We start from the raw sequence: 27,646 nt of genomic DNA on the forward strand, positions 1-27,646 counted from the left end.
TTTAAATAAAATCGTTGGAGTTGTTTCCAAGAAAAGGTCTTGGAAAAAAATGATTTCCGGTTGTCTAAATTTTGACCCAAATCTTATTGTTGCAATTTTCTGTTGGCACCTTTTTTGTTTTTTAACTAGATTGATGTGGTAAAGATTAAAAAGTGCAATTTTCAATATTAAATTGGAAAACTAAGTAAGCAAATGAAAACGCGAGTTTTATTGTGGTGTATATACGAAGTGGTAAATACAATACTTGTAAAGGAATTAGAAGTCGATATAATTATTTTTGTGGGCCCCCATTCTTAACCACACGCTTATATATGCTACTATAAAAATTGCAACCAGCCTCCATTGCCCACATCTTAGCAAACCCACAAATAGAACGGACATGATACTTATCTGCAAGAATTTCTCACCTCCTTCACACATACATACATACTCACAATCTTATTAAACAGTGTTGCCTTCAAAATCACCTTGTGTTCTAGTACAACGGTGTCAAAATACCAAGTGGTAAAGCCACAGTAATTCATATTATAGGAATGTATATATATGACATACTTCGTTTTTTCTTTACACATTCTGAGGTTTCCAAACATTGCACAGAGGTATTTAGACTCCCCTCACCTTCTCTTTAGTTAACTTTAAGTTTTCTCAAATACAAAAAGAAAATTTCGATGAGAACAAACACTCTTACGATTTCCTCGTATCGTACTTAACATAACTAACTTCTTTTGAAACTTACGCTGCTTAAGTGGTTCTAAATTTAAGTAGCCTTCAATATTAAATATATTCTTTTGTATTTAATCTTTAACTTACTATAAATTTCTGTGATCTTCCGTTTCAAAGTTTAGGTGCCTCAAAACGATTATATCTGGATGGACGAAAATTGATAATAGAATTTATTTTTTCTTTTTCTTAATGATTTTTTCAAATAAAATTGCTGAACACTAAAATAATATTTCTCAGGAAACTAATACTTCCGGTTCTGCCATTTCTTTTAAAATTTAGAATTTAGAATACGATATTTAATTTCTTATAATATTTAATACGTTTCAAGTCCATACATAACTTTGGAGTGGAACTTAAGAGAGAGCCCCTATTTCTCTTTCCTTCCTTCGCCACAGGAAGTGGGCTTTAATCACATTTATTTCAGAAAAATTATTTAAATGAAAGTTTAGGATGTCAAATATAATATACGAAGTTTAAAAGTTAATCGATTCTCGAGAAAATTTCAAATAAATGAAAAATCGATTTAATAAAGTGATAATACTGGCTAAAGGGGATTGTGATATTTAAATTATATAGGAAGAGTCTTCTGGGTGATGATGCCTACTTGATTTATACAATTTTAGCTTCCGGAGTTTTTTTTTTTTTTGACATATTGGACTCACACTTAACTATTTTCTAAAAACTAGTTTTCCATTCTCCAGAAGATTTTTAAAACGGATGTCCAATTTAAATTTAAATTTCAAAAAGTTTGGAATGATCGTAATAAAATTTCTTATCAGTTGTAAAAGTGTAATTAAAAAAAAAAATCGGATCAGGATGACAGGATACTTTGTACTCTGGGTGTACATTAAAACACATTGTGGCCATTTACAGTACGCTCTAAAATACGCATTATCAATTTTTTTCGACTTCCTCCAAATAGTTCCTTAAATGTACGTACGTACTAACAAACCTACAACTATCAGGCGTACATATACATTTCCAACATTTTTATTCATTGATTACGAAATAAATTTAAATATAATACAATATGGATTTAAAGTCGTGAAAAGCGGCCGAACATTTATGGATCTGATAAAGCAATTTTCCATGCATGAATTAGTATCTCTTTTTTTTTTTTTTTTTAACTATTGTTATTAAAATAGATTAACTTTTCACAATTACCATGCGATAGTATTAAATGTAAATATTGCACAGGAATGATAAAAAGATAAAAATTTTAAATAAGAGGGGAAAATGCAAAATAAAATTTTAAAAAAAAATAGTTGATAAATAAGATTAAGTAGAAGCAATTGTACATTGATGTGAACTATCCAGCGAATATAAAAGGAATAACGTAAAATCATCAAAAAAGTGGGGGATGATACGAGTAAGCGTGTAAGTTCGTTTGAAATTCAAATAGTCAATAGCTGATTGGTAGAGGCGTGTCCAAAACTCTATAATACACGCCCTTTCATTGGTATTTCTACTTCTTTTTATAACGCTCATGGTTACCGCCCCCTTAAAATATAACTTGGTAAATAGTTGGTGAGTAGGGAGAAACAGCTTTCCCCCACCACTGTTACAAAATAACAACGGCGTGGTTCCCCTAACAAGAGACCGACCCCCCACTCTGTACTGGTTTTCAACTGTACAACAGTTTGTGCTGTGAGCCGGTCAAGATAGTTCGAAACGTTCGAAAAATCATGAACTCAGGGTAAATTTCCATTTTTCTTTTTTGTTTTTGTTTTTTGTTTTTCTGGAGACGATATTTTCATTTATAACCGGGTTAATTTAGAAAAACGTAAGTTTAGTTTGGTTATTTTTTTTTTTAAACCGGAAAAATCATGTTAACAGACGTGAGTAGCCGGGTTCCAAGTGGACCTCTGTACACCTCACATCATCAAATCACGAAACCAGTAAGTTTTTTTTTTTTTTTTTTTTAATAAATTATAATTTATAAAAATAAAATTATTTCTGTCGTGTTGATAATTGATAAATGATAATTCTTTACAGACCTTCATTTTCCTCAATAATCTTACGTACAAAGATTGATTAACATCATTTCGGTTGATATTAAACAAAAGAAATCACCATAATCACGAAGTAGCGATTACCATTCTACTAATTCTAAGAAACTGCCTGTCTTCTAAATCAAGTTGCTAAACTTGAAGTAAACTGCCATTTTGGTTTTTCCTTTTTCTTACCCCGAAGTATTAAATATTATTAATTTTATCAATCACGCAAAATCGCGTGCAAATTTTATACATATAATTTTGTAAACATATATTTTATACAAATGGTATAAAAAAAGAAGAAAAGATACGTTAATGTAGTACACATAATGTTTCTCTTCACAAAAATGACATTTTTCGTTGTTTCGTTGAAAAAGAAAATTCTCCTTATGTTTTCCCGGTTAAAACAAAAGAGGAAGGTAAAATGGATGTTATATTATAACTGTTTGTGGCATAAAATTTAGAGAATCGCTTTTCAAGAAAAATTGGTGAGGATTTATCGCTTAAATTGATTCCCTTCACGCCACCGGTAGCCGAGCGGTTATAGGCTAGACCCGCAAAGCTAAGATGTATTTGGCGGTACTAGTCTAGGCCTTGCATTCTATTTAATGTGTTAATATGAGGAATTTATAGTAAAGTATGTTAGGCGGTTATAGGCTAGACCCGCAAAGCTAAGATGTATTGCGGTACTAGTCTACGTCTTGCATTCTATTTAATGTGTTAATATGAGGAATTTATAGTAAAGTATGTTAGGCGGTTATAGGCTAGACCCGCAAAGCTAAGATGTAATGCGGTACTAGTCTAGACCTTGGGCTTTATTTAATGTGTTAATATGAGGAATTTTGTAGTAAAGTTTGTTAGGCGGTTAGATGCTAGACCCGCAAAGCTAAGATGTATTGCGGTACTAGCCTAGGCCTTGCATTCTATTTAATGTGTTATTAGGAATTTTGTAGTAAAGTAAGTTAGCTAGTCGTCTCCGTCTACGACACCTAATTTGGTAGTTGGACATAAAGCCCGCCTGAAGAAAATTGATTTCCTTCAAATGTCACTCAAATAAATGTGAAAAGCTTCCCATTAATGGAACTTTTTTTTCGCCGAAAAAAGCATTGAGAAAGAAAAACCCGCATATCCTTCCTCTAAAAGATAAGTTGAGAAATTACTAATAAAAAATGTTGTAGTCGCTCAGTTGCTAAAAAAGAAAAAGTACCTAAAACTTCATTAGTAGTGCCCTAAAATTCTCTTCAAACGAAATTTTATTAACCGGAACTTAACTTTTAAAATAATGAAAAGAAGGGGGTCTAATTTGGCTAGCCCGGAGTTCCCGACATCGAAACCAGGCTTGAAACCTTCAGATATTTTCTGTTCCTTCAGAGCTTGGCTGGATTTTCTCTGTCTGTGCTCTGTTAAAGGCATTTAAAAAAAGGGGATTAACGTTATTCCAGTTTCAAGAGCCAAAAAAAAGCGTATAGCACTACCATCCACAACTGTTAAACTTTAAATTCTGGGGAAACCTACAACGTAATTGGAATAAAAATGAAATTACTTTAAAGCTAATAAATTAATTTAGTTTAAATAGAATAACAAATATAATTAATTTATTTAAAAGAATAAAAATGTGATTAATTTAAAGCTGCAAAGAGATTATAAGCAGCATAGAAATGTAATTAATTAAAACAGGAAACAAAATAAAACAAATTTACAAAACAAAAGCATTAGCTTATTTTTTAAAGCTCACTATATTAATTTAAAGCTGCAAAGAGATTATAAGCAGTATAGAAATGTAATTAATTTAAAGCAGGAAACAAAATAAAACAAATTTACAAAACAAAAGCATTAGCTTATTTTTTAAAGCTCATTATATTAATTTAAAGCTGCAAAGAGATTATAAGCAGCATAGAAATGTAATTAATTTAAAGCAGGAAACAAAATAAAACAAATTTACAAAACAAAAGCATTAGCTTATTTTTTAAAGCTCATTATATTAATTTAAAGCTGCAAAGAGATTATAAGCAGTATAGAAATGTAATTAATTTAAAGCAGGAAACAAAATAAAACAAATTTACAAAACAAAAGCATTAGCTTATTTTTTAAAGCTCATTATATTAATTTAAAGCTGCAAAGAGATTATAAGCAGCATAGAAATGTAATTAATTTAAAGCAGGAAACAAAATAAAACAAATTTACAAAACAAAAGCATTAGCTTATTTTTTAAAGCTCATTATATTAATTTAAAGCTGCAAAGAGATTATAAGCAGTATAGAAATGTAATTAATTTAAAGCAGGAAACAAAATAAAACAAATTTACAAAACAAAAGCATTAGCTTATTTTTTAAAGCTCATTATATTAAATTAGATACATATAAACAAAAGGATGAAAAAGTGCAAACAAAAAGTTAAATTTAAGTGATATTATTGGCTGGGGCTATGTTCTTAACCCATCCACTTTCTTCCCTGATTTTATAATAAAAAAAATATTCATTTAAAATAATTGAAGACATTACATCATATTTTAGTTTTTTCTTTTCTTTCTTCATTTTTTTTTACTTCCTTTTTATTAAAATCCTCGAATCCTCTGTTTTTCCTGTTGTCGATCTTATTATTAAAGAGATGTCATTGAGTTCTTTATAAAGATTTTGGCGGCAAATGTATCTACGTAGTCTTCCAGAACGCGCCAGATAGTTCTACCAAAAATATATGAATCCAGAAAATAATTTTTCGAAGAAAACCCATTAAGAGTTGTTCCACCCAAAATCGCGAAAAATCTGATCTCACTTTTACAGGTAAATAATTGTAATTACAGTGGTACCTCGGTTTTTGAACGACTTGACTTTCGAACAAATATTGTCCTGAAATCCGAACAAACATTTGGAACTCGAACATCCGAGATGAGCCGAGTTGTTTTTATATTTACACTTTTAGATCTTATTTCTTGTTTAGATACATGTTTTTACATAATAAAATATAGAAATTAGGCCAAACGGCATATTTCTGGGGCTTAGAAACGAAATAAACTACATAGTTTACATTATTTCTTATGGGATAAATTGTTTAGGTTGACCGCACTTCTGGAACGAATTGTGGTCGAGAACCGAGGTACCACTGTATACGTTTGACTGCTTTAAATTGCAATAAATATCTTCTACGTACCATCAAGCTTTTTTTTTTATTATTATTATTAATTTATTTGAGAGACACGTCAATATGTACGAGGGTCGTTTGAAAAGTCCGTGCAAAAATAAAAACTACTTAATTTTTTGGGGTAAACCTTTTTTAATTTTTCAACATAGTCTCCTTTTAGGCTTATACACTTCGTCCAACGCTGCTCTAGTTTGTTGATCCCTTCCGAATAATAGGATTTGTCCAAGTCTGAAAAATAGCCATTCGTTTCTGCAATCACCTCCTGTTTGAATAAAATCTTTTTCCCGCCAGCCATTTCTTCATATTGGGGAACAAATAGTAGTCCGAGGGAGCAAAGTCTGGAGAATAGGGGGGATGTGAAACGAGTTGGAACCCTATTTCCATTAATTTTGCGACCACAACTGCTGAGGTATGAGCTGGTGCGTTGTCGTGATGGAAAAGGACTTTTTTGTGGGCCAATCGTGGGCGTTTTTCTTGCAGCTCGGTTTTCAAATGGTCCAATAACGATGAATAATATGCACCTGTAATAGTTTTACCCTTTTCCAGATAGTCGATGAGGATTATTCCTTGCGAATCCCAAAAGACAGTCGCCATAATCTTTCCGGCCGAAGGAACGGTCTTCGCCTTTTTTGGCGCAGATTCCCCCTTGGTAACCCATTGTTTAGATTGTTCTTTGGTCTCAGGAGTGTAGTGATGTATCCAAGTTTCATCCACAGTGACGAAACGACGCTTAAAGTCCTGCGGATTCTTCTGGAACAGCTGCAAACCGTCCTTGCAACACTTCACACGATTTCGTTTTTGGTCAAGCGTGAGCAATCGCGGCACCCATCTTGCGGATAGCTTTGTCATGTCCAAATGTTGATGCAAAATATTATGTACCCGTTCATTCGAGATGCCCACAGCACTAGCAATCTCACGCACCTTCACTCTTCTGTCATCCATCACCATATCATGGATTTTATCAATGATTTCTGGAGTAGTAACCTCAACAGGGCGTCCAGAACGTTCAGCGTCACTTGTGCCCATATGGCCACTCCGAAAATTTTGAAACCACTCATAAACTGTACTAATCGAAGGTGCAGAGTCACCATAATGTTTATCAAGCTTCTCTTTAGTCTCCTGAGGCGTTTTGCCTTTCATAAAGTAGTGTTTAATCAACACACGAAATTCTTTTTCGTCCATTTTTTGAAAATCACTCGACTTCCTCGATTCAAACGAATGCCAAACACAAAGAAATAGACCGATCTGGCTGAAACTTGGTGTGTGTTCTTCCAAGAGATGCTACTAACTAAACATAACCTCGATACGCGCCAGTGGTGCTATCTCTCTGACTTTGCACGGACTTTTCAAACGACCCTCGTATGTTCAGAGGCGCACATTGCCTACTCATAATATAATCCGCGATTAGTGTTTTCTCTTTCTTAGAGGCTATTTAGATGAGTAAATCTAAGGGCAGGCTGGTCTGATCTCAGATGCCATAACATGTCCCGGAATTTGGTCTTTTAAACTGGTAAATTATATTTTGAACCGATAACGGTTCGAAGAATCACCAAAATACTTTTTAATTTTTTTTTTTTTTTTATTTAATGCGCCACAGCATCTGGAGGTTATTTTCACATAGAGCTTTTTCAGCTAGGACAATGTTCTCTCGTTATAAACAGTCCCATCACCAGACAAAAATCTAAGAACCAGCAGCAGCTGGATTCGAACTAAGGATCTCCGCGCTGAAATCCATTTTTCCTTACTTCAGCCTTCATAAAAACAAACTGCTCCGATTTCGAACTTGGTGGCTAATATGAGCTATTCAAAAAATGTTTAAAGATCATTTAATAATAAAATTCTTAAAAGAAAGATTTAATAATATAAATTAAAAAGACGTTGTCCCAGAAGCATTACATTTTACCATGGCTTTTTATATAGCAAATAAAAATTTGGTTAACTAATATCTATGCTTCGCTTATTTTACCCGTATTATGGTTTAATTAATTGCCTTCTTGATTATAACCAATTATTTTTCGGAAGAGCTAATTTTGAGAATGGAAGTAGTGAAATCGTTAAATTGTGTCAGCTTTGCTTGTTCCTTAAGTATTAAATTATTATGATTGCTTTTATAATTTTTAATTTTTTTGTACATCATTAAATTGAGATTGAGAAGAGATAGAGAAATACCTGATTAGGTGTCTTGGACGGAGGCGACTAGCAAACATACTATACTATAAATTCCGCATATTAACCATTAAATAAAATGCAAGGCCTAGACTAGTACCGCAATACATCTTAACTTTGCGGGTCTAGCCTATAACCGCCTAACATACTTTACTATAAATTCCTCATATTAACCATTAAATAAAATGCAAGGCCTAGACTAGTACCGCAATACATCTTAGCTTTGCGGGTCTAGCATCTAACCGCCTAACATACTTTACTATAAACTCCTCATATTAACACATTAAATAAAATGCAAGACCTAGACTAGTACCGCAATACATCTTAGCTTTGCGGGTCTAGCCTAGAAAACCGCTCGGCTATCGTGGCGCCTTATTTTTAGGAAATAGTTATTATGTTATTATGTTCTGATAAAATTTTCAGAAATTACTTTTTTATTTTTATTTTTTTGACTGATTCTCTGTACAGTTTGCATCAGAATTTGATGAAAGTTCCTCATTTTAGAATAGACTTGCCGTACTTGTCAGTTTGTACGAATGCGAGGTTCCAGGTTATAGGTACTGTTCTCTAAAGTATCAAAGGTCTCTTTCTGCGAACTAAGGGATTATTGTAACACAGTCTTTACAAAAACTTTGTCTTTAGTTAACTATTTATAGTTTCATTTAAAGAATTGCTAGAATTATAAAAAAAAACCTTTAAACGGAATCGCAAACTGTTAACTTTTATTTAAAGCTTTATTTATTTTGACGGTCGGTCTTTTCCGTACAATTATAATATTATAACTTCAGTATTAGTTTTTATTTTTTTAAAGTGCCAAGTTTTTAGAAAAGTTGTTCTTAGAAAGTTTAGAACAATTAAGTGGGGGAGAAAGTCGTGGGAGTTTTCTCAGACAGCGGTTTGGTGAGCGCTCAGTGAAAATCGTAAATTTCCGGTTTAGATTGCAATCTTTACGCTACTATTCAGTTTGGAATTAAGGCGGAAGGAAAATAATGTATACAATATTAAAGAATAGAATACAGACGGCCAGCCCTGGTAGTAGTAAGGAATCACTTCCTCTGGAAGAGATTGAATAAGACACACGACACCGACCTTCGCACCGGGGGGCTCCCTACAGGCAAAGCTTCACAGGTACGACCCACATGTGTCACCTGAACTTAGGCGAACCTTACCACAGGGCAACACACTCACATTCGAGTACAAAAAAATCGCTCATCCCTTTCACACACTCTGATTTGGCTTCAATTATCTGGGTGGGGCTTAATGGCTAATTTTGATTCGCTTTTGACCAAAAGTTTTCTTTTAATTAGGTAAATTTGGTTTTCTGATGAAGGTTGGCTTAAATAGGGCTGAAACTTTGGAATCTTTTGAAGAACTGGTGCGATGTGGTTACAGTAGAAATTCACAAAATTTGGGTATCTATAAGTTGGGCCTAGATCCCATTTGGGTTTCACAAGAATGCTAGAGACTTTGCTGAAGAACTTATTATGGGCACCCACTAATTAGAGAAAAACCCTTCAAGTTCAGCCTACTTAGATACGATGTGTGGCTATTAAATAACGGAGACTATTATTGCTATAAAACATTTTATTTTAAATTTATACATATTTAGTTATTATCACCTTCAATATACACCTCTCCCCTATCCCTACAACGCTCCATGCGAATTTACCATTGTTCGAAACAGTGGTGGAAGTGTTTTTCTGTCTTAGCTCCTGCATGACGCGTGCCGCTTTTTCTTTCACAGCTTCAACGGACTGAAATCGTGTTACTTTTAATGCAGATTTGACTTTGGGGGGAACAGTTCAGGTCAGGCGAATAAGGCGGATGGTCCAAAAACTGGGATGTTGTACTTGGCTAGAAACGTCTTGACAGGCAATGCAGTGTGAGCCGGCGCGTTGTCTTATGGACTTGTTCTTCCACAAATCGGGTCGTTTTTTCCTTACTCTTTCACGGAATTGAGCAAGCACCTCACGGTAGTAATGTTGATGAATTATAATCGATATTTTCATCCGTTTTGGACGTGGAAGGGCGACCCGAATGGTCATCATCTCTGACGTCTTCTCGGCCATCTTGGAAACGCTTGAACCACTCCAAAAACTTGCGCACGTGATTAATAATTCATCACCATAAACTTCTTTTAATAAAAGATAAGTTTCAGTGGCGGTTTTACCCAAGTTTTGATGTGAAATTTCACGACAATTCGTTGCTCTACTACATGTGTAGTATCATGTTTTCGGCAAAACGAAACTAACACCTCTTACATAAATGAACGGTTCCGGTCAGACAGATTTCTCTACAAACACGTGAGACGCTGGTTTCGAAAGAGAAGGTTTTACGCTGGTGCACAGCTGTCTGTCATAGTTTTTCTGTAGCAGCATCAGTCTCTTTATTTAATAGCCACACCTCGTAGTCCACGAGACTTACCAGCCTTTCGTTCTGACCCAACTTAGCCGATCTCCTTTCTTTTTTTTTACAAAAACCTGGACGTATTTCCACTGTCCAGACCCATGCGATACTCTGCTTCTGCAAGTCTCCAGTGAATTCAGTAAATACAAGCGAGTCGCTAGTTATGAACTGGAGTTTTCCTTGCAACTTAACTATTTGCTATGCTACGATAGGATACGAATACCTTGAGCGCTTCACAATAAATCGCAAGAGGGGTAACTGAAAACGCACCCCCAGACTAGGAGCAGACCATCGATTCCTCTAAACACTCACTAGGGTTTTACCCCTAGCGTTTACTTGCGCGACTATCCAACAACAAGCGCCTAGCAGCAGCGGATGGACAGCCGGCGTAGATTCTATCCTTAAGAAGAGGAAAAGACACTGTACATTTAGTGCCAGCGCCAAGGGCCTGGCTATAGGTTAGGGTTCAGTCCTTCAGAGAAGTTTCCACCTGGACTGACTCCGAAGTCAAAAATTCAAGCTCTGGAAGTAAATAGTAGGGTGCTACAATAGTCCATTTTGGCCATAAAAATCGCAGCCGTTCTGACCAATGCCTCCGGAAGCTATCTAATCTAAAAGTCGGATAGTCGTCCAGCGGAAGTCCCAAATGCTTCACTTCCTCATAAAATTCTAGACTGACTTGATCATTTTATTGATTTTACTTCTCCTTGAATGATCACTTTTTAACTAATTCAAATCATTTACTACGTATTTAAGTTTCAAGCCCGTAACTTAGCTACTTCTAGCTTGTGCTTTTTTGGCACTTAGATTGTTTGCCTAGGAAATAACCTTTAATTAAACAAAAACATGAATCTACACTCTTAGCTAATGCCTAAAAGCCTAGGAAAAGATGCTCCGTTGAACTTTTAGCCTGTCAAATATCGACTAAAAAAACAAAAACAAATTCTTGTAATGATTTACACCCACTTATGAATTAATTTTTTGGTTCAAGGTTCTAATTCAAATTCCTACTCACTCATTCATAAATTGAATTGCTCATTCAAAAAAAAATATTTTCTTTTTTTTTCAATGAACCCTACTTTTACAATTGCTCAATGAATCCAAACAAAACAACCCAGAGATTAGTTTACAAACATGGGAGCCACGCCTCTTTCTCGCGACAGATTTAACAATTTTTAGTAACTAATAATTAAATGATTTCATAAACCAATTAAAACGTGGTATTTAATCCAAAAAAAATGTGATAACGCCAAATAAAAGTAATTATTGGCTTGTCAGTAACTAATTGTAACAAGGACATTATATTTCATTTATTTCATAAAAATAATTCGCTTCAAAAAAAAGATTCAATTATTTCACCTTATAGCCTGATAATCCTGTATTCCAGTAATTTAGCAATTTCTCGGCAAAGGATTTTATAATCAAAAGTCTGTGTGAGGACCTATAAAAACCTATCATCTCCACTATCTTTCCCTGGTGGGATCTTCTTCTGCGTCCATTCTACGGCCGGCCAAACCCAGCTAGCACATCCTTAAGGATGAATACTGTGCTAGTCAGAAATGTCCCGTTATGACATATTCCCAGCCAAGCTGACAATGCTCGGAATTAGTAATGGATCGTGAAGTGCTGATTTTTAACCAAGGTATCCTGAATTCCTTGTACAGGAAGAAAATCTTTAGTGTAAAGCAGCCATCACCTTAGTTGATTCTTAGGCAACAGAAGGGTTTTGGGCTATAACCTAACTCCGCCGGGTCCAATTCTTAAGTTTTCTTGTTGTCCTGGCACCCAGGAAGAATCACCAGGAAGTTTAAGCTGCTATCAGTGTATAAATATCTAAAATGACAGGATATATAACATATTACTACGCCAAAAGTGTACAGAAACGACTACAAGCCTGCTAAACGTGAACTTAATTGGGTAAAAACATGCCAAAAGTTTAATTAATCGACCAAAAGTTTTTGTTTTAGAAAAAACCGTATAAATAAAATCGATTCTGTAAAGTGTTACTTCCAATTAATCGATTACCCCCCCAAAAAAAATTCATTGCCGTTTGTCCTATTAAACCAAATATCTTACTGCGATTTTGGGGGGGAGGGTTTTGAGTTATGCTAATCGATACACATTCAGACTGACTGATCATATTCAGAACAAGTTGTGAAAAAACCCATTTTTAACTTCCCAGGAGACCTCAGAAGGTGTTTTTCTGCTGAAAATGTTTTCTTTTATGGGAGGAAAAGTGAAAAACCCATCAGGAAATTCAGAAACAATATATCGCTTTAAATAAACAATAATAATTTGGGGTTTAACGATAAGTTTCATAATATTATTCAAATTTATAATTTAATAAAGTATTCATCGTTATAAGTATTCATTTTAAGAATTTATTTAGTAAATTTAGTTAATCCAAAAATAAATATTTACCTTGGTTTGAGAGTATAATAAATATATTATACAAAGTATGTGTGAATATAGTTGGCTGTATTATGGTCACAAGGAATGGTAGTTCTGCATTATTACGCTGAACGAGAGGGAACCACTTTAAACCAAGTGTGAGTGTGTGGGTTATTCTGTCAGCGAGCTGACCGCAACACGCAACCCGCATTGTTGTTCACTGAGTATGCCTCTTTGGGGCTACCACCACACTGGTGGGGGGGGGGGCATTCTAAACTCCAACTCTTAGCCGACCAACACTCTAATAACGTGTATGGTAGAGTTATACATATCTGTGTCTGTACGTACCCACAGAGACACTGAGCACCCTTTTATTAATTAAATATGGCTATTAAATTATTCCCCCAAGTTGTGCTTACGTGGGAGGGAAACACATTTCGTTTGGCTAGGTCTAAAATGGGCCTTATATTAACCAATTTTTTGTTGGTACTTAGTTTTCCACAAATCATGATCTCCTTTCACCTTTTCTATTGTTTTCAAGTCTAAATTTTGATTAGAACTGGGTATGGGTGCCTGAACCTCAAGATCAGCTGTTTAAATAAGTGGCTTTTTACGCCAACTTCTTAATCAGTTAAGCGTGGAATTTAGTTTTAAAATAAACCACCCCTCACAGTGTGCGGAATTAAAATCAGACAATGACGACGTGTATACACGTCGAACGCAGGGCAAAAACAACCAAAAGTTTACAACATTACAATAGTCACTGCCAAGCACTTTTTTCGGAAATTTCTGGGGCTTACAGATTACCAGAGCATTCTGTGCTCATTCAAAAATCTTGCACCACTTCACGTTATGCATTGCTCTAGTTAACTAGAGACGCCAAGAGCTTTGAATTCTATGCAAAATGAAATCATGCCTAGTACAGTGTAGCGTGTCTTGTTCTTCCTAAGTCTGGATTACGAGGTGTGGCTATTAAATAACGAGACTATTGCTGAAAAACGTATTATTTTAAATTTATACATATTTAGTTATTATTACCTTCAATGTACTTCCCTCTCCTTTCTGTGAGCTCCTGCATGACACGTGCCGCTTTTTCTTTCACTGCTTCAATGGGTTGAAATCGTGTTTCCTCTTAATGCAGATTTGACTTTGTGGGGAACAGATAAAAGTCACATGGGGCCAGATCAGGCGAATAAGGCGGATGGCCCCAAAACTGGGATGTTGTACTTGGCTAGAAACGTCTTGTGTCAGACAATGCAGTGTGAGCCGGCGCCGGTTGTCTTGATGGAGAACCCCGTGACTTGTTCTTCCACAAATCGGGTCGTTTTTTCCCTTACTCTTTCACGGAGTTGAGCAAGCACCTCACGGTAGTAATGTTAATTAATTATAATCGATATTTTCATCCGTTTTGGACGTGGAAGGGGCGACCAGGGCGGTCATCATCTCTGACGTCTTCTCGGCCATCTTGGAAACGCTTGAACTACTCAAAAACTTGCACACGTAATAAACATTATATAAATAAAAGATAAGTTTCAGTAGCGGTTTTACCCAAGTTTTGATGTGAAATTTCACGACAATTCGTTGCTCTACTACATGATGTGTAGTATCATGTTTTACGGCAAAACGAAACTAACACCTCCTTACTACACAAACGACGGTTCCCGTCCAGACAGATTTCTCTACAAATACGTGAGACGCTGAAATCGAAAGGAGAAGGCTTTATGCTGCACAGATGTCGGTCGCTAGGATTTGGCGCATACATAGTTCTTCTGTAGCTGCATCAGTCTCGTTATTTAATAGCCACACCTCGTAGACGGTCTAATCCTAGATATCGTACATTGTCCCTATTTTCGGGATTGCGATTCTGTTGAAGTAGATGGGAGACGAATACATCTCATCTTAAAGTAAAAAAAAATAATTATGAACTTGCTTTCAGTTTATAATTTCCACTTTCTCTCGTTCTTGTCGTCAGATTCTTGCGTTGGATTTCTTTTACCGGAAAATTCTTCTTGACCGGTCCTCCTGAGCCCTAAGAAGTTGTTCTTACAAAAATTTTGTTTCTTTCAATGTGTCCATGGATTGAGATAAGAAAAAAGTCGTGTGAGTTTCCACTCTGGAACTCTTAACTGTAATCCTAAGTACCCAGATTACGGCGGAAGTAGCAATACTAGTACTCAATTTAAATACTAAATAATGTAATCTCTATTATTTTCTTTAAAAAAAAAAGAAGTGTGAATAACTTGGACTAAAACATGACGCCCCTTAAATTATTATTATTAAAGTTCTTTATCGAGAAATTTTCGTTTCTCTTTTATTCTAACATGGGGTAACACTGCCACCTCTATCATTATATAGTTGCTAATTTTCATTTTTATTATATACATTATAATCGATTTCATCTATTTAAATTAAGCAGTGTTGACCCAACTATTTAGTTTTACAAGCTGGTTTTGTTTAAGCAGTTTATTTATATTTTATTTTGATTATGACTTCCAATTATTTTGTTTTCTTTCTTTACAATAAAAGGAAGGATTCTTTTTCACATAAATTTTCTAACTTCGAGTTCTTTTTCTTACAAATTAGTCTTCTAATTGTTATTTACTGTGGCAAAGGGAGGGTCTTTTACTCCTAGGCCCTGCCTTCAAAGAGGGCCCTGTTTTCAAAGAGGCATATTGTCTCTTTTTTTACCAAGCTCTTTTAGGTATAACCTCCCTTCTTTACGCGTTCCATTCTTTTTTTTCCCCGGGATCTCTTCTGGACTCACCCTATAGTGATAACAACGCCGACAAAAACGGGGAAGGCAATTTTACTCCTCTTTCTGTGTCCAGCCTGTGTGCAGGAGTTCCTAGGAGTTAATCAACTCTATCCTGGTAAAGAAAAGAGGTTCGTGGTGAGGGCTCCCTTTGTGGTAAGAAATACTTTTGTCTTTTTTTTTTTTCATAAGATCCACATTTTATTCCACTTATCGTTTTTTTTTTGACTGATTCTCTTCTCTATGTGGGCCTCTAAGTGTGCCAGAGGCCTGCAAACGTAATTAGCGATTTCAGTGCAACTTAAGAGGGTTTAAAAGGTGCATCTGTTCCATAGGCTCCAACAAAGACTGGGATCTATCCTACGGTGGAACACTTGATGCAGATTTTACTGCATTTATCGTATCTTATAGGAAAGTGTAATGCATCATTTAAGTCGACCAAATTTCTGTTCAAGACTCTAGCAGGGCCGCTAACGAAGAGATTTAAATGAACTTTGAGCAGCAGAAATATAAAATAAAAGTATTAATATTAATTATTACGGAATTAAGAGAGAGTGAAGCTCATTTGGATTAATATTGTTTATAGTTTATTTAGTTATCTTGAAGCATATTTTCTTCATTTCAATGGAATTTTTTCTTTTTTTTCGACTCCACCGACGGTCTATGACCATGGTAATGTCTTTTGAGATGATTGTTTTATTTTGAATTGTATTTTTCTTTATTAAGCATGTAACATTTATAAATAAAGACTTTAATAATAATAATAAAATAATAAATGAACTTTGAAGCATGCCTAGACTATTACTAAATTTAACCATTCCACCCAAAAAGCTTCTCCGAGGATACCTTGGAACAGCCGCCATTGTCTATCGGTTCTAGACTACTTACGTGTCCTCGCCCATTGTGGGAGGAGACCTTCCCACATCGGCCCAAAACTAGAAGAATTGGATTAATGTGGATACACTTAGATTTATTCTTCCATAACCAGAGCGTCGCCCAAATTACCTATGTTTCTCCAGATGAAAATTTGAATTTGACGCCTTCCTTCTTGAGTAGAGTAACTCTGGTAACTAGGATATATCAATCATACCTAATTTCATTTTCTAAAACTAAATAATTATTATTTACAGCTATTGATTGTTTATATCACCAATGATTAATTAATATTCAACAGCAGAGAATCTGTTACCATAATCCGTCCTGGCTTTGCCCTGTTCCAAACACACACGCATGCGTACAATTAGAAACCCTAATATAGCTCAGCTATAGAAAATATATTAGCTCGTTAAGTCGTGGCAATAAGTCGTCCATTCTAACAGGTTCTGTCCTCGAAACTGCTCTGCCTATTCCATCCGCTCTTCCAGCTCTTTACGATCTCTCACTGCAAAAACTTGACTGGTTCCCCCCACTTCCGTAGTCTAGCTATTAGGTCCGGTCCATTTCTATCCTCTGGTCGTTCTAATAAAACACACATCTCCGTCCATAAACACTGTCATACTAATTGTCGGTCTTAGTTCAAAAAGACACGAACTTCCAACCACCAACACAAATAACCAAAATCTCGACCACAAATTCGGGTGTATGAGACAATATTGGAAAATTTTATTTATCGTTTTTCACAAATTAAATTTTATAAGAAATATTTGAATATTTAACAATATTTGAATTAATAATAACTGATAGAGAAAGGGCCTAGCTATGCGATTAGCAAAATTAGATTCCCACGCAGGGATCGCGGGCTCGAATCCAGCTGCTGACCCTTAGATTTTTCTCTACCTAGAAGCTTCTTACAGCTCACTTTCCGGAGTGCACTGAAAAAAGCTTCGGGCGCCAATAACCTCAGATGTTGATGCGTCTTAATTAATAATTTTTTTTGCTACAATCAGCGAGTTAGCGCTATAAGTAACTATGATACAATAGAGTAATAAATGATAAGGTAACGAGTGGAGAAGTTACCCAGTGGTAACACTCCAAACTGTTAGGACCACTCTCTTCACTTGAGAGGAGATCACGAGGCCACTGTCTCTATAGGCGTCTTGTCCAGATTGTCAGGAAGAGTTCTTGAAGAAAGATTGTGAGCAAGAGGATTTATATGAGCAGGCTGAAGTGGAGTTTTCTGTTTCATGTTTTAGCAACTTCGGTGATTAAAAGAAATGTTAAGATCACAGTGTTTATAGTCCAGGTTGGAGACATAAAATGGAGCGTTTACTTATAGTTCGAAGTAATTTATACTGTAGTGATTGAATCCTTTGGAGACTGGAGCGTTTGGTTGAACCCCACAGCTCTATTCTATACGCCCAGATGGGTTTCAAAATAGAAGTATAAATCAGTCTTTTGTTGTCCAGAGAAAGAGTTTTGATCTATCGTCTAAGAGTCTTTTGAGTAGTCGATAGCGTCTGTTCAGTTCTGTTCTTTTAAGTCTAGTGTGGGGTTTCCAAGAAAGTCTTCGGTCTAAGTACAGCTCAAGGTAGCGAGCAACGACGTTTACTACTGGTAGAGGTGTAAGGAAAAATAAAATGAAAGAAAAATTGCTAATTTTAGTTCTCTTAGGCGCATCTTCTTCAACAAGGAGGTAGACATTTACAATCACGCTAATTTGGGTGGTCTACCAATCTAAATGCCAGTAATTAGAGCCTATCGCTGATTGGTTGAGTAAAAATTAAAGATTTTATGACCCCCCCCCCCCAGGGTAAAATATATTTGTATTCTGGCTCTGGTAATTAGTAAGTTATTTTCTTGTAAGAGTTAGGAATGTATTTTTTCTTCTTAATTGTGGTTATGACCGCAGTGTTATATAACATTTTTTTTATTTTATCCGTCGGAACGCGCATGTTTATTGCATTTTTGACCGATTTTGGGCATCATCAGTGGTAAGTTAAATCAGTAAAGTGTAGAGAATTCAATTTCGCTTACGTTTTACCATCTCCGAACAACACTTTAGCTCGGAGTCAACTGTTTCGGGCAAGTGTAGTACGAAATGAATGTGAGTTAGAACGTCGAGAATTCTGGTCGTGCGAATGTCCTAAACTAGAGATTTGGATCTGAATCCAGAATAAGAATACTAATCGTGAATAAACAAAGAGATTTTGGAAGTATAGTTGGGATTTTAATAATTGCCTTTCAGGTTTTGTAGGGATAATGCAGTGGATTTTGAAGCTTCACATCTTCACTGTACGGTGATGAAAGTGTTGCCTGCATTGAGAGAACACTATTCAGAGGCCGGCTGTGCGCTGAAAAAAAGTCCCCATAGCACATGTCCAACAAAGATAAAGTTGCAAGTATGTAGTAGTAAAACGTGCATAAGAATGTAACAACACATGTACGAGAAGATAATGGTTAATAGTCAAGCAGTAAGTTGAGGGAGGAGTTGACGAGGGACATGGTAAGTGCCGACGACCACGGGTACCTGTGCAACCCGACAACTTACAGGGCCACTTGGCCCTTAAGTGTCAATAACACATTTCTTAGTTAAAGCTTTAAATCGCTTAGAGTATGCTTGGAGAACTTTTTAAAAAAGGGGCTTTATTCTGTCATCTCTTTTTAAATACCGTTTTTCGTGAAAGTCGGAAGTTTTAACAGAAATAAAAAAAGATCGTACTTCCTGTTTTAAATTTTTAAAAAAAGAAAAAAAATAGTTCCTTCCGGCAAAGTTTATTTGTTTTAAAATTCTTATTGGACCAACATAATTTTCCTTTTTCAACAGATGAAAGTTAACTTTGATTTTTCAAAAGGAAATTCACGTTTCCAGGAGGTACAGGTACAAAGTGTACTTTAAAGTACGAGTAGTTAGGTGTTTAGTTTGTGTCAAAAAAAAAATGGGTCGCAGCAGTGGATGGCTTCCAAAGAATGGTATTAATGTGATCTACCACAGATGTAGAGGACGTCTTAGCGATTTCACTATAAAACTCTAGAGCTTTCCGGTTGGGAGTCTACTCGTTCGTAAAACACATCGCACTAAGTGTAACCTAGGTTATCGTGTGTCTAACTTATAAAGAGTTCGCTAAACTGAAACAGTTGCTGGAACATTAACTGACTCCCAAGGTATTCTAAGGCTAAGGTATTCTGAGAATGTTCGGCGTAACTATGGTTACGAGTTAACAGGTTAGGCACAACGAACCAACAAGCCATATACATAGAAGTAGAGAAACTAATCCACTTCTCCATAGGGAGCATTCCGGGACATAGTTCGCTCATTTCTCAAAGCTAAAATGTATTGTGATATTGGGTTCGATTTCCGGTCTTAGGCCTTGCATTCTATTTAATATGTTAATATGAGGAATTTATAGTAAAGTATGTTAGGCGAATATAGGCTAGACCCGCAAAGCTAAGATTTATTGCGGTACTAGTATAGGCCTTGCATTCTATTTAATGGTTAATATGAGGTATTTTGTAGTAAAGTATGTTTGCTAGTCGCCTCCGTCTACGACACCTAATTTGTGGTAGTTGAACGTAAAGCCTGCCTGAAAAAAATAGGCGATTATTGGTTCGCTCATTCCTCAAATCTTGAGGTTTTAGCCCCGCCCACTTAATTATACATTTAAATCTACCAATAGGCAAAAATTAGGTAATTCCCGCATTGCTGGATGCAATCAAAATCTTTCTTTTTGAAACATTCGATTGTATACCAATTCTTATATTAATTGAATACCAAAAATGGAAACAAAATTTGAAATTAATTCAAAGCACATAGAAATTTTAAAAAAATTAATAAATAATAATATTAACAAAAATTAAAACCGGTTTCTTCCTTTTTGGACAACTCATATATTAATGGCGAATATTTTGTATATGTTCCCCTTATAATATATGATTCTTTTTGTTGAATATTTAACATATGTTTGTCCGTATGTTCGTTGTTCAGTATTCCGTTTCTTACAGACCTTATTTCTCTCCTTCCCTTCTTACATATTCAGATCTTAATTACAGGTTATCCTTATCGCTTTCTTTCTTTTAGCTCTTCTTCCAACTCAAGACCAAGCTAACTCCACTTTTTTTTAAAACATATCTCTCCTTACTCTACTTGAATGTATAATAACTTTAAAATATAAAAACTATTTCTGACATTAATACATACATTATGAGAATTTATAAAAATAATAAGTTTAGAATAAAACTTAAAAATAATTGTAATGATTTTTGTATTAATTCTCATTTCTCTCGATACAGAAATGTTAGCAATTGTGAAATTAATCGATTTGGTTCAGAGATTTCAACTTCATTCATGCTTCCGTCTGTCATTTGGGTCAGAACGAGACAACAACATATTTGACGTCCAAGTCTCTTCGCCAAACTGATTACGGACGGAAGTAGCACAGAAACGGAAAAACAGGAAAGCAGATTAACGTGCGCGCCACGTGGATAAAGTCCGACAATATTGTCGACCAAGCACTACTGACCTAATCTTACATTTTCCAGCTTGATTTTTTTCATATAATGTGTAAATAAAATGAATTAACCAGTTAAGCGTAGAATTTAGTCTTTAAAAAACACCCCTACATAGTGCGGAATTAAAATCAGACACTGACAATGTATACACGACGAACGCAGGGGAAAAACAACCAAAAGTTCATCATAATAGTCACTGCAAGCGACTTTTTCCTGCAATCTATAGGGGCTTACAGATTACCAGAGCATTCTGTGCTCATTCAAAAATCTTGCACCGCTTCACGTATGCATTGCTCCAGTTAACTAGAGACGCTAAAGAGCTTTTACAAGGAAGAAAAGAGAGCTTTGAATTCTCTGTGCAAAATAAAATCATGGTCTGAACCTCTATCTAAAAGATAAAAACGGGCATTGCACAAGGGTTGAGAGCTTCTATTTGTAATTGCGTAATTCCCCAATCTCTAATGCGGAGACCAAACATGTACCAACCACTTATCATTTGGCCGGCTCCCTCCACACCCCTCCGAATAAAATACTTGGCAGTTCTATTGGTAAGATAAAGGAAACATCCCACCAAATAATATTCCTTATTGTATTTTATTAAAATTTCGAATTTTTATAGTTAATAGCAATTTTATATTTTTTCTCAACGAGTATACACGTCGAACACGCTTAACTGGTTAAGGCACTTGGTGGTGAACTAGAGAGGATCCCATGGGTGGTCATAGATCTACCCGTATTTACTGGGTACCAATTCCTAAACGAACCCTGACCGGTTTTGCTTCAGCCTACAAATTCACTAATTGTGCAGTTTCATTCATGTTGATTGTAAATTTGATTTCATCACTAAATAAATTTGTTTCTTAAAAGAGGAATAGAATTGTTTGTGAATTGTAATAGATGAAGATAATAATGGGAATGCCCCTTGCCCCTTCGACTTCGATTAGTGCAGAAGATCGTAACTCGCAGAGGATAGTTCAGAGAGTGTATTGATTGTAATTGATGTTGGCAGCACTGAGCAAGCGAGTGGAGCACGGCTGGAACATGGAGCTTTTGATGGGAGCCCCGCTTTAGAGTGAGAGAGAGCGAGTGACTGAGCGATAAAAGCTGGCGGTAACCAGGAGGAGTGGGGCAGTAACTGTGTGGTTAAGGTGTTGGGTACTGGTTACCATGGTATCTAGCTGGTACAATCAGCTAGAGGGGCCTAACTCTAGCCCGCCCTGCTCGCCGGCCACCAATCGTCCCTTTTTACTCTCCTTCACCCAGATACCATCTACCGGACCTCTAGACTTTTATTTCATATATTAATTTGTCATCCAGCTTAATGTTCTAGAAACTAGCGATGCTGTCGCGTCAAAACTCAGGATTGTATCACTAGGCGTTATTGCAAATCTGATAGGAGTAAGTGAGGAATTCGGTTCGGATTTCCCAGCTAACGCGGAATATTAGCAACTCACAATTTACTGGAAAAGATTGTTTCAAATAAAAGTTACAGATACTTGCGTCTATTTTGTAAGCCTTTGAAACAAAGTTCACTCAAACGACATCCTAAAGATAAGCGCATCAACCCCCCTTCCTCAGAATTTTCTAGGCCAAAAAAATGTTTCATTATGTGTTTAGCCCCAAGTTCAGAAAAAAGAATCTTTGAAGTTAATTTCGTGAAAATCTTAACAAAACAGCAGCTGTGGAATTTTAACGCTAAGTTGCAGGTAGAAATCTTAAACCATACGGTGCTTGATTGAATTAAGATTTTGGGGGCAGATGTTTCGTTTTTTGTGGTTATAAAGCTTGGTGATCGCCAGTTCGAATCTTGTGTTTAGCTAATTTTTATTTTTAGGTGGGAGAGGGGAATCAGAATCGTCATAAACGGCATCTCTGCCTCAAAAAAATAGGCGATTATTTTTTCAATTAAGATTTAGATTATTGTGACATAAGATAGGTCCTGTCTTTCAGGAACTCCAACCAAATCATCCCGGGAAAGTGGTAGATGTAAGTAGAATTGAGTTACAAGTAATTACTGTTCATTATTTTTGGTGATTGAATCATAGTTTCAATAGGATGAAAAATTATTGCCAGTTTCAGTCATTATAAACTTTATAGTGCCGAGCTTTCGACCTAGGGACTCAGTCCATGAACACACAAGACAGAAGACACACCAACCCTCTAATGATGTAAAACAGTACATTGTAAATTAGCTCTGAAGATGACCTGGTCCCTAGGTGGAAAGCTCGGCAGAATAAAGTTTATAATAACTGAAACTGGCAATAATTTTTCATCCTATTTAGTTACGAGGGTGAATCAAATATTAACCGGACTTTTCTTATTGACGCTCCCAAGGTGAAGTGAGTAACGTGACGTCATAATATATGTTGGTTGACTATGTGAAGTGGAGGTGAGTAACTCGGTCCGGCTCGCCAGAGCAGTTTGGCTGTTAGTAGCACCATGTCTAAATAAGAGGTACCCATATCTGTTGAGCAACGCATTATTATTAAATTTCTATCCCGGAAGGGCGTAAAACCTGCCGAAATTTTGCGTCGACTAACTGCACAGTTCGCTGGAAAAACGTTTTCAAGGGACCCAAGTCTACGACTGGCACAAAAAATTTTCCGATGGCCGAGAGTCAGTGCAAAATGAGACCCTTGCACGCCGACCTCGAAGAAACACCAGTGAGACGCGAATATTCTTGCGATCCGTGAGATGATTGAAAGAGACCGCCGGCCTTACAATATGGGAAATTGCTGCACACGTTGGAATATCGTATAGGGAGTGCCCAATCAATCATTCCCGATGATTTGGGTTACCGAAAAGTGTCGTTAAGGTGGGTTCCTCGCCTCTTCACGAAGAGCAGAAAGCAAACCGTCTTGCCGTCTGTGAAAGATTTTTGACACGATATCGAACAGAGGGAGTTGCTTTCTTGAGGTCACATTGTCTCCTGTGATGAGACGTGGGTGCATCATTACACCCCTGGGAGGTCATCACTTTGATGTCGACGATGGTGTAGAAACGTTCGTGCGCAATTGGCTACTGACACGACCAGATTCATTCTTTGATGACGGAATTAAAAAACGTCCGATTCGATTGGGAAAATGTGTAAATAAAAGAGGAGATTATTTAGAAAAATAAGGTGTATTCAAAATTGTATTTACTGTACCAATAAATGTTCTAAAGCAAAAGTCTGGTTCATATTTGATCCACCCACGTACAAGGTTACCAGGATTTCATACAGTTTTTTTGGTATGAACTTCTCTGGGTTTTTAAGGTGCCCAAGCTCCTCCTTATATGGGTCATCCTGATAATGGCAGTCGGGACAGGATAAAAAAAAAAATAGTTTCCTTCTCCTTGCTGAACCTATTTTACCCTGGAACCAAGCTCAGCTAGTCCCTAAACTGAGCCGAGGCTTTACCATACTTTTGATAACACAGCCTTATGGTCTCCACTTATCGTCCTTTCTCTCCCTCTCTTAAAGTCTTTGCTAAAGATTGCGTTCTCCATGGTTCACCCTTTCAGATCATTCTGTTAAGAACCATCTTGTTTGCGACGGTTTGGTTAAACTTTACCAAACACTGCCTGGAAATCCCAGACGAGGTATGGAGATGGTTTTTGAAAGTTATTAACGCTTTTACTGCTGCCTGGTGGAAAATTTGAGAATGTCTTCCTTTTTTTTGTTTAGGACTAATTCTTTTCAGCTTTTTCCTCAGCAGACAGGAATTTGATCACTGTTACTGTTACTGGGGAGGAATTTTGATCATATTTAGATAGAGCTACCAAAAAAAGCGTTTCCTTTTATAAAGTCAGCATTGCAAATATATTCGCTATCCTTCCGCTTGTCTTAACGATAACAAAGGCACTAAAAGAATCATTAAGAGATCACCCACACTCAGTTCAATTCATTCAATTAAGAATACATTAAATTGATGAATGAATTTTATTCTTGAATCTTTCTTCACCTATTTATTAGTGCAATCCATTAATAAGACTGACAACCGAGAAAATGATCTTTACTGGTGTGAATGAAAGGTACCCCGCACCCCCCCCAAAAAAACCAAATTCATTCTTGCGGAGAAGACTTGAATGATTATTTTCGTAGTAGAAATGATTAATGAATTGTTGCGCACCAACCTAGGTGACTACCCGTAACCATCGCATCCATTGATAACTGTCTACACTGCTGCTATCAAGTACGCTTAATGGTCTTTCATTCAATCAACATTAACAGCTGTTTAAGAGTAACAAGATAATTGATTATTTTTTGGTATTTGTGGTGGGGAAGGGCCAGGGGAGGGTTCGGACATTTAATGTTCTTTTATTGTTCATTGATAAAATTAGGCGATTAGCAATTTAGCAGAATTACTCCTTTGTAATTTGTTTGAAATAATAATATTATTCCCAAATTTAATATTTATCTACGGAAGCTGATGGTTTTCAAGCTGAGAAGCGTAAAAACATATGGATAATAACCAGCTGATTTCAAAGTCATCTGGGTAATTAAAATAAGTTAGTTTATTTTTATTAAATTACAATAAACTTGTAATTATCTTTTAATTGTTATTAATTAATGTAATTCTCATTCACATAAGTTATAATTAATATTGTTTATATAATACTAATTATGATTTATGATAATATGGTTTTATGTACCATTAATTTTATATAATGTAACAAAATTATTGGGGAAAAAAGCCAGCTGATTCACAAAGCAGAGTTTAATTGAAAATTGTTACAAATTAATAGAGATCGTCCATCAATTATTACTTCCGTTTTATTGTTTTAATTTTAATTTTTTTTTTTTTTGCACAATTAGTGGGTGTAATTTTTGTATTTTTCTTTATTTAAAAGGAAATGATTTTTAGTTTGGATTAAATGTGGGTAGACTGGTTTAATGTTATTTAAAAGTGTTCACACACTATTTCATCGTCTTTTTTAATCACTACTTCACTGATACTGATTTTGGGTTGTGATATGAATGGGGACTATAAATGAGTGGTCCATTATGTAGTTGCTGCTCCTCCGTTAGGAAATTAGAGTGGGTAAATAGTTTTTAAAACTTTTACGGGAAATCATCGGAGATTCAGTAATGAGGGACAAAAGGTCCTCTCTCCTCTTTGCGTAGATTGCTGATGAGGAGGAGGATTTCAGGACATAATAATAATGATATGTCCACGTTATGTGGTAGAAAGGAAATACAAGTGTTTCGACGACTTATACAGGTATTTTTAGATGCACCCCTTTCGCTACGAAGACATAATAATCTCCAGCAACGTCTGTGTGCTTAAATCTATAGCAGAGCTAGCTAAGAAATATGAATGTAAATTTAAAAGTTATAGCCGATTAGAATGAATGGAAGAAAATGATTAGAGAAGGATTACGGTGATTTTAATTCAGGTTAAGCTATAAGGATGGCAGGAATATAGGAGTACTGATCCATCCATTAGTTTGTATGTAAATAGTTGTATACAGTAGAGGGATGAATGAGTGAAGCGAATGTATTTATAAGTAAGAATGGAGTATGAGTGATATTCTAGTGATAAGCACCTAGACGATGCTGGCTGTATGACGGAAGCCAATGCCAATAAAAAGTAATGAATTTTGACTGAAATGTTTGGACAGGATTCTTCAATCAAATTCTAGTGAGCGATTGAAGTTTAAAAATAAACTTCAATCGCTCAAAATCAACGAAGTTTCAACTTATTGCATCGATACTAGCGCTCTGTGTGGTGAGCTTCATTATTCTTGCTTTTAACTTCGTTTGAATAAAAAGCCACTTAGAATCTTTTATTTACATCATATAGTATAAGAGAAACACCAACAAATTAGCGACAGTACAACAACAATAAATGCACAAACACTTGAATCGCTCATGGCAACATATTCTTGTTTATTCATAACCAAACAACAATACACAATACAAAAGGAGCTCCACTCACTTCAGTAAACATTTAATCTGTGGCAGTTTAAACAAGTGTAAACAAGTCAGCAGGGGGGCGTAACCTTCCCCTCAGATATGTTTGCGGTTTGTTTTGACAACTGTTCTCCTGTGATTTAGCCACCACTAGCTGGGTGTGCTATTGATACTCCTAAGAGATGATCAGCGGAGGGGGACTCGATCCGCCCCTATATAGCTTCCTCTCCTCCAAGCGCCCTTCCCTAAAGTCATTCGTTTTCCTTATACTGATCCCTTTATAGGTCTTTCTTTTCATTTGTCAAATCAATCTAAAAAAAAAAAAAAAACTGTTCCAGATAAACTTTAATGCCTTCGTATTAAATTTGGTTTTGTAGGGAGAGCCCTTAATCCAATCTTTCAACCATCTCCCCCACGCCTTCATAAATATATATTTAGCCCTTATATTACCCGCCACATCACGACCTCAACATCTTATATGTAATTGAAGGATAAAAATATCTAAATATCGGGAATTCTTTGGACTCTCTTCCTTCCTGCACTTTTGAGGGCAGGATTTGTCAGTACGGTGGTTTTGTCCTCTTGTTCAAAAATCTTTCCCTCCAGGACGATTCCAGATCGTGCTCTTCGTCGGTTGAGATGCAGTTAGCCTCGTGACCACCCGAAGACTTAAGATTATACAGGGTTAATCCATTTAATTCGCACCAATCGCTAATAACTTTTTAGGAAAGCGGAATTTAGAAAAAAACTCACGAAGTAATCTATATGTTTTTTTCGATCTAGTTTTCAAATTTT

General features: G+C 35.9%; 1 protein-coding gene across 13 annotated transcripts in view; it reads left to right on the plus strand.

Moving 5' to 3' along the window:
- Sp1 (transcription factor Sp8) overlaps nucleotides 1-27,646 on the plus strand; it is a 251,211-nt gene that overhangs the window by 170,010 nt on the left and 53,555 nt on the right. Inside the window, exon 2 of one of the 13 annotated variants that reach the window (XM_074125739.1) lies at nucleotides 2,560-2,621. The exons of 9 other annotated variants lie outside the window; for them this stretch is intronic. Coding sequence is in view for 3 of the 4 variants with exons in the window: in XM_074125733.1 (XP_073981834.1) it covers nucleotides 2,550-2,621 (72 nt within the window). In the remaining variant the exon portion in view is untranslated. Of the gene's footprint in view, nucleotides 1-2,153; nucleotides 2,622-27,646 lie in introns of those variants that run through there. 3 more of the 13 variants (XM_074125733.1, XM_074125747.1, XM_074125746.1) reach the window with 3 other exon arrangements.

Source organism: Rhodnius prolixus, unplaced genomic scaffold (assembly GCF_049639745.1).
Source record: "Rhodnius prolixus isolate KJV_2025 unplaced genomic scaffold, Rpr scaffold_3, whole genome shotgun sequence".
NCBI lineage: Eukaryota > Metazoa > Arthropoda > Insecta > Hemiptera > Reduviidae > Rhodnius > Rhodnius prolixus.